The sequence below is a fragment of the Trematomus bernacchii genome, unplaced genomic scaffold (genome assembly GCF_902827165.1).
Source record: "Trematomus bernacchii unplaced genomic scaffold, fTreBer1.1, whole genome shotgun sequence".
NCBI lineage: Eukaryota > Metazoa > Chordata > Actinopteri > Perciformes > Nototheniidae > Trematomus > Trematomus bernacchii.
Window position 1 is genome coordinate 467,788 of NW_022987645.1, and position 7,926 is coordinate 475,713.

The window sequence follows — 7,926 nt, forward strand, 5'->3', positions numbered from 1 at the left end:
GATCCTCCAAATTCTAATTTGTGCCGCTTCGGAGTCGGCGGCGGCGCACTCACAACATCCTCACTCTGGGTTCGGGGGTCCTTAGCTATTAGCTTCACCTTAGCATGTGTTCTTTGCAGGTGTTTGTTGAGGTTTGACGTGGTGTTTGCAGCAGTGGATAACAGCTTCTGGCCTGGACACAGTTTGCACCTCACCGTCACATTCCTGTCTATTCTTTGGACGAACTCAAAATAATGGGCATACCTCCACCCCTCGAAAGTTATTGCTGACTCTGCCATGTTTATGCAGCACTGCACGTGGAGATGTGGACGCGCAAGTCGCGCAGATTACGTACATATAAACCTGCAGCGGAAACCCCTCTTGTCTGTCAGTGTGATTATGACTGATTTTATAAAAGTAACAAAGTAACGCGTGTCGGGGCAATGTTAGTAACTGTAGTGTGATTACTGAATTATAAAAGTAACGCGTTACACTACTCCGTTACCGACAAAAGTAATATTATTACAGTAACGTTACTTTGTAACGCGTTACACCCAACTCTGTTAATTAACAACTAGTTGATGGTTAATTTGTGTACCTTAATATAAAGTGTTACCATACCATATATTTTCTTGCAATTATACATTTTTTAAATGATTATTGACAGTATTTTGTATGTATTTGACAGTGATATATAGCCATACCACAGCAGAACTGGATAGGGCCATGTTCAATAACACTGCAACTACCAGAAACTTTTATTCACTGATGCCGCTGACACCTGCCATCTCGCTCTCTGGCGCCACCCAACGACCAGAGGCTTCTATGCCAGTGCAGCTCCCCATTTCTGTTCTCACCAACATACACAGAATGTTGGTGAATCAGGTTAAAAACAGAACGTCCAAAACCATCTGTTTGAATTCATCAAATGTAACAGTAGTTCCACTTACTCCACGGTTTATCACAAACAATCAGAGTGATAGTATATCTAACACACTTCAACTGGCTTTATTAAATGTCAGGTCTTTAGCAGGTAAAATCTTTTTAATCAATGATTTTATCACCAAGCACAATCTGGATTTTATGTTTTTAACTGAAACTTGGTTAGACCAAAACAACAGCACAGCTGTTCTTATTGAATCAACCCCTCCCAACTTTAGTTTTATGAGTCAGGCAAGACTGCATAAGAAAGGGGGTGGAGTAGCTATTTTGTTTAATGATTTATTTCAATGCAAGCAGACTACGTATGGAAACTTTGCTTCTTTTGAATATGTGGCCCTTCAGCTGAAATGCTCCTCTCGAGCTCTGTTCCTAAACATCTACAGACCACCCAAATACTGTGCAAGCTTTTTAGATGATTTTACAGAGTTACTGTCTATACTGTGTATTGACTTTGACCGTTTAGTCATTGTTGGTGATTTTAATATCCATGTTGACAACCCCCAGGACAGAGGGGCTAAATAACTGTGTTGTGTTCTTGATAACTATGAACTGACTCAGCATGTGACGGAGCCCACGCACAATAAGGGGCACACTCTGGACTTCATTATCTCAAAGGGTCTGAATATCTCTGAGGTTGTGGTGACTGATGTTGCACTCTCTGATCATTCCTGTGTTTTCTTTGAGAGCTCTATTTCCGTCCATACAGTTTTTAAGAAAGAGGTAACCACTAGACGTTACTTATCTGAAAATGCAGAGGAAATGTTTGTTCAGAATTTTTCTTCCTCAATTGCCCCTGCTAACGTCTCAGTAAATGAGCTAGTTGACCATTTTAATTCTAAAATAACAAATGTCATGGATACCATTGCTCCCATTAAAATAAAGGAAGTATCTGGCAAGAAAATATCTCCATGTAGAAAAGCCATGACCGTGAGAACAGCAAAAACAGAGTGTAGAAAAGCTGAACGCAGGTGGAGAAAAACCTCTATAAAGAAAGACTCTATAATCAGGAAATCAAAATTGCCCGACAGTCTTTCCTCTCTGACATCATTACCAAAAACAACGCACGTGCCTTATTTGCTACCGTCGACACACTAACAAACCCCCCAGTGTCAGTAGCCTCTGAATTTCTATCCACCAGGGCCTGCAATGACTTTGCCTCCTTCACTGACACAATTCAGAAAATCAGACAAGCAGTCAGTGCCTCTGCATCAGGTACAGCAAATGTTTTGTCTCTGTGTCTAATTAAAATCAATTCAAACACCATGACACAATTCCATCAGATTAATGATAAAAACCTAGAGGACATTATTCAACTTCTGAAATCCTCCTCCTGCTGCCTTGATATTATTCCATGGCCTCAGATCTACTTCACATAGTAAACAAGTGTCTTCACTCAGGTGTTTTTCCACAGGCCCTGAAAACTGCAGTCATTAAACTGCTCTTAAAAAAGCATAATCTGGACGCATCCGTAATTAATAATTATAGGCCAATATCAAACCTTCCATTTTTAGGCAAAATGATTGAAAAAGTTGTTTTTCAACATTTCATGCTTTTACATGACGGTTTTGATGTGTTGCAGTCAGGCTTTCGACCAAACCACAGCACTGAGACTGCTCTTGTTAGAGTCTTAAATGACATCCACTTAAACACAGACAGTGGCAGAATATCAGTGTTAGTTTTATTAGATCTCAGCGCTACGTTTGATACTGTTGACCACAACATATTGCTAGACCGACTGGAAAACTGGGTGGGAGTTTCGGCAACAGTTCTAATTTGGTTTGGTTCCTACTTAAAGGACAGAAAAAACGTTGTCTCAATAGGCAACTACACATCAGCGTTGACAAATATGACATGCGGGGTTCCTCAAGGCTCCATCTTAGGACCTCTGCTTTTTAATATCTATATGCTACCACTGGCTCAAATTATGAAAAACAATGACCTAAGTTATTATATCTATGCAGCAAAGAAGGAAAGATTGAAAGTTATCGCAGAGCTTCAGTCGGCAGACTACAAAACAACGAATAAAGCTAGAAATCTAGGTGTAGTGATGGACTCAGACCTGAATTTCAACAGTCACATTACAACAGTCATTAAGTCTGAATACTATCAGCTGAAGAACATATCTAGGATTAAAAGACTAATTTCACAGCAGAAAGCAGAAAAGCTTGTCCATGCTTTCATCTTCAGTAGACTCGAATACTGCAATAGTGTCTTCACAGGTCTCACTAAAAAATCCATTAGAAAGCTGCAGCTGATTCAGAACGCTGCTGCTCGAGTCCTCACAAACACTAACAGAGTGGATCACATCAGTCCAGTACTGAAGTCTTTACACTGGCTTCCTGTCTGCCAAATAATTGATTTTAAAATACTATTGCTGGTTTTTAAAACACTAAATAGTTTAGGACCAAATTATATTAACGATCTCCTGCAAAAGTATGAACCATCCAGCAGTCTCAGGTCTTCTGGGTCGGGTCTGCTCTCTGTACAAGAGTCAGAACTAAACATGGAGAAGCAGTGTATAGTTGTTATGCCCCAACCATCTGGAACAAACTCCCTGAATCCTGCAGGTCGGCTGCAACTGTTAATACTTTTAAATTCACACCGCAGCGGCGCCGCATCTTAGCTCCGGAATCCGGTTCGTTTCCAGCTCCAAAAAATTGTCGGTCTAGAAGCAAGAGCTCCGGAGCTAAGAGAAGGCGCCGCTTACGTCGAGGCGTGCAGGAAACTAAACCCACCTCCCCTGAACATGGGTCGACTGAAAAGTCTCGTCATGCCTGCCTACAAGCAGTAGCGCTGAGCAAAGTGACTAGAAGGCAACCACACACTTATAAAAAAACCACACTTTATAAAGTCAGGCAACACTAACCAGGCTTCGTGTGATTCTGTTTATTTGTACCTTACTTTGACCATCCGTTCGCTGTTATTGATCATTGTGGAGAGCAGGCAGACGTTTTGTTTGTTATTATAGCAGCTATCGGATGGAATCAATACATGGTTACATACAGGTTGTCATGTCCGACTATCACAAGTAGAATCATAATGAAAAATACGCCGGTAAAATGTGCCTGTAGAAAACGGCTTAGCAAGTAGTCAGTTTAGCTTCGGTTGCTATGCTAACATCACCCATGTTATACCAGAGAAACTTTCATATGAGCGTTGTGATGCCAAACAGCGTCAATTCAGACTGACACACATTTACTTAAGGGGAACTGGGGATATGTATCAGCTGCTTGTGTGACAGTCAGACAGAGAATACTTTAGAGCCGTGTGAGCTAACCCGGAGCTAACGGGAGAATACACTCCCGTTGAAGAGCAGCCAGCACTGCAGCGGTCGGTAAATGCCGCTGAAACACATTAATAAACAATGAGTGCACTCTGGAGAAAAGTATAAGGTTGGAGAAGTCGTTATTTAATTTAATCTGGCTTCGTATGATTAAAAGCAACACGATCATCGACCCGACGCAGTCCCCCCCCGTTGTTGTTGTTGTTGTTGTTGTTGTAGTGAGCGCCGTAACGCCGTTGGGGAGCAAATCAGCGATGTAAACGGTGACGTCATCAGCGGCAGCACCAGTCGGGCTCTGGGCGGTGTGAACCAGAAAAGCTCTAGCACGGAGCTAGAACGGGAAAAGCGCTGGTGTGAAAGCCGCATAACAGGGCTGGAATAGAGGGATATGAGGGATGTCTAAAATGCATGATCTATTTGTATTTTGAGCAAAACACATCAATAGGCACTTTCACACCGGAGTACTTTTCCCAGTATAGTTCCGATAGTTCTTAACTAAGTAAAACACTTCAGAGACATGTTTTGTATAGATATAGAAATTTTTAAAACCTAAACAGTACGGAATTTTAAATAATCCTTTAGGGATGGTCATCATTTTGCAATCATCTTTTGTTAATAAGATTAATACATTTGTTATTTTTCTCTTGTTTTCTCTTTTATTAGGACAATTCTGGAGAACTGGATCTGCTGAGGAAGGAGCTGCCATCCACACAGGACCCCCCGTGGTGCTGGAGAAATCTAAACAGCATCAGGGACATCATCCTCCCAAACCTCTGCTTCCTGCCGTCCAGCTGAACAGCAGCTCAGGAAGCTTCAGAGAGAAACAGTGTGTCTAACAGAGACTGAAGCACACGGAGAAACGGTGTGTTAAACAGAGACTGAAGCACACGGAGAAACGGTGTGTTTAACAGAGACTGAAGCACACGGAGAAACGGTGTGTTTAACAGAGACTGAAGCACACGGAGAGGTGTGTTTAACAGAGACTGAAGCACACGGAGAGACGGTGTGTTTAACAGAGACTGAAGCACACGGAGAAACGGTGTGTTTAACAGAGACTGAAGCACACGGAGAAACGGTGTGTTTAACAGAGACTGAAGCACACGGAGAAACGGTGTGTTTAACAGAGACTGAAGCACACGGAGAAACGGTGTGTTTAACAGAGACTGAAGCACACACAGAGAGACGGTGTGTTTAACAGAGACTGAAGCACACGGAGAAACGGTGTGTTTAACAGAGACTGAAGCACACGGAGAAACGGTGTGTTTAACAGAGACTGAAGCACACGGAGAAACGGTGTGTTTAACAGAGACTGAAGCACACGGAGAAACAGTGTGTTTAACAGAGACTGAAGCACACACGGAGAAACGGTGTGTTTAACAGAGACTGAAGCACACACGGAGAAACGGTGTGTTTAACAGAGACTGAAGCACACACGGAGAAACGGTGTGTTTAACAGAGACTGAAGCACACAGAGAAACGGTGTGTTTAACAGAGACTGAAGCACACGGAGAAAGGTGTGTTTAACAGAGACTGAAGCACACGGAGAACGTGTGTTTAACAGAGACTGAAGCACACACAGAGAAACAGTGTGTTTAACAGAGACTGAAGCACACGGAGAAACGGTGTGTTTAACAGAGACTGAAGCACACGGAGAAACGGTGTGTTTAACAGAGACTGAAGCACACACGGAGAAACAGTGTGTTTAACAGAGACTGAAGCACACAGAGAAACAGTGTGTCTAACAGGAAGTGGTGATTTAGTAAACATGAGTGTTGTGCTGCTCTCGTTGGTGAAGCAGCGACTCACTGCGGCTGCTGAAGACATCTTTGTTCTGTTTGAAAGAACGATAGCAGAGTACGAGGAGGAACTGTCTCGTTCAAAACAGGAGAACGAGAGACACCGGAAACTACTGGACGCTGTTTTACAGCCTCAGCTTCAGATCCTCAGAGCAGGTCTGTTCCCTCTTTATTCACTCTCTCTTTATAAAAAGGAACTCACATTGTGGTATAACCGGCGAGAGAGAAGGCCTTTGAGCTCCATACAGAAATAATCCTTGTTCTAATAATCCTTGCGTTTCATCACCGCAGCATTTTAGACAGTATCTGCCAGGTCCCGCATGAGCCGGCATGAGCTCCGCCCCCTCTTATTTGTTATTTTTTTCAGTTTAAAAAAAAAAAAAGCATTTTTTATTTAGCCTTTATTTATACAGGTGAACATCTCATTCAGACACAGGGTCTCATTCTCAAGAGAGACCTGTTTGTACCCAGAATCAGCACTTTTGTAACAGGAAGTGAAATAGAGGGATATGAGGCATGGCTAGATTGGGTGATCTGTTTGGTTGTTTGACCAAAACACTTCATAGACATGTTTTTTATATTTTTTATATATCTGAGACCTATGCTATTGCCTAAAAATAGCATGATAGGTGACCTTTAAAGCTGCTGAGTCATATATTGCACCTCAAACAACAGAGTTACGGTTTCTTTACTTCCTCTACAGAAAGAAGGACAGTAAAAGAAACTGATTCAGAAATCTCATTCCTCCAGTCAGACAGTGGGCGTAGCTGTAACCACCTGCACAGGCCTAGTCTGTCACTTTATTTGACCAAACACGTGTGTACGAAGTATACTGAACGAATATAACGTTAAACATAAAAAATTGAGAACGTGAACAAGTTTTTGGAAGTAATCTCAGGTGCTGCGTCGCAGCGTTCAGTGTAATTTGCTCACATTGGGTTCAACGCGTCATAGAGCGACCAAGTCATTTCATTGGACGAGAGGCATACTATGAGAGCTGGTCACAGGGATGCGTTCAAATGTAGTCAGTAATTTGAGGAACTGTCGAAATGGCGAACGCAGATAAAGTTGAGCTCGAAAATCCTCCAGCATCATTGAAGTCTCCGGTTTGGGAACATTTTGGTTTCGCAGTTACGTACAAGGATGACGGACAAAGACAGGTGGACCGAACCAAAGCTGTTTGTCGGCATTGTTCAACTAACATTGGTTACGCGGCTGCAGTGGCGGTTCTAGAACATTTTACATGGGGTGGCAAAGGGGGGGCAAGAGGTCATGCCAGGGTGGCATGGGAGGGCCGACAGTACGTGGTATTTTATACTGTATATATAACCTTTTTATTGTTAAATCATACCCTAACACAAGTGTTCTTAATGCACAAGAGAAACAAGCTGTTCAGACAAACAAACTCAAAGATAGTATAAAACAGCACAAAATACTCATGATACCCTAGAATTCTGCTTACTGTAAGTACAGTAAAAGTACTTAGTTATAATTAAGTACACAAATGACATCACCCATCTCTTAAAGGTCCCATGTCATGGCCATTTCTACTGATCATAATTCCATTGTTGAGGTATACTAAAATAGATTTATATTGTGCAATTTTCCAAACTCACATTGGTTTCTCATACAGCATCTCTGTATAGTATGTGTATTCAATCTCTGTCCTAAACGGCTTGTTGGAGCTCCTCCCCCCCCCCTCCCTGTGAGCCCAGTGGCCGTCTACGAGACACAGAAACCCAGCCCGAAACCAGCCCGAGCACACACACACACACACACACACACACACACACACAACACACACACACACACATATATACATAGAGAAGAATGGATAGAGATGAGTAGAGAGAGACAGGGAGAGAGAGAGACAGATAGAGAGACATAGATAGCGAAATAGAGAGAGACGAGGAGAGAGAGAGACAG

The 7,926-nt window shown here is 42.4% G+C and overlaps 2 protein-coding genes across 2 annotated transcripts in view; both read left to right on the plus strand.

Annotated features, from left to right (window-relative positions):
• LOC117485344 overlaps positions 1 to 7,926 on the plus strand; it is an 86,202-nt gene that overhangs the window by 21,660 nt on the left and 56,616 nt on the right. The window lies entirely within an intron of this gene.
• LOC117485354 (zinc finger protein 2 homolog) overlaps positions 5,869 to 7,926 on the plus strand; it is a 23,482-nt gene continuing 21,424 nt past the window's right edge. The window contains exon 1 of the mRNA XM_034133866.1: positions 5,869 to 6,156. Within this exon, the coding sequence (XP_033989757.1) occupies positions 5,970 to 6,156 (187 nt within the window). The 5' untranslated portion in view covers positions 5,869 to 5,969. The remainder of the gene's footprint in view (positions 6,157 to 7,926) is intronic.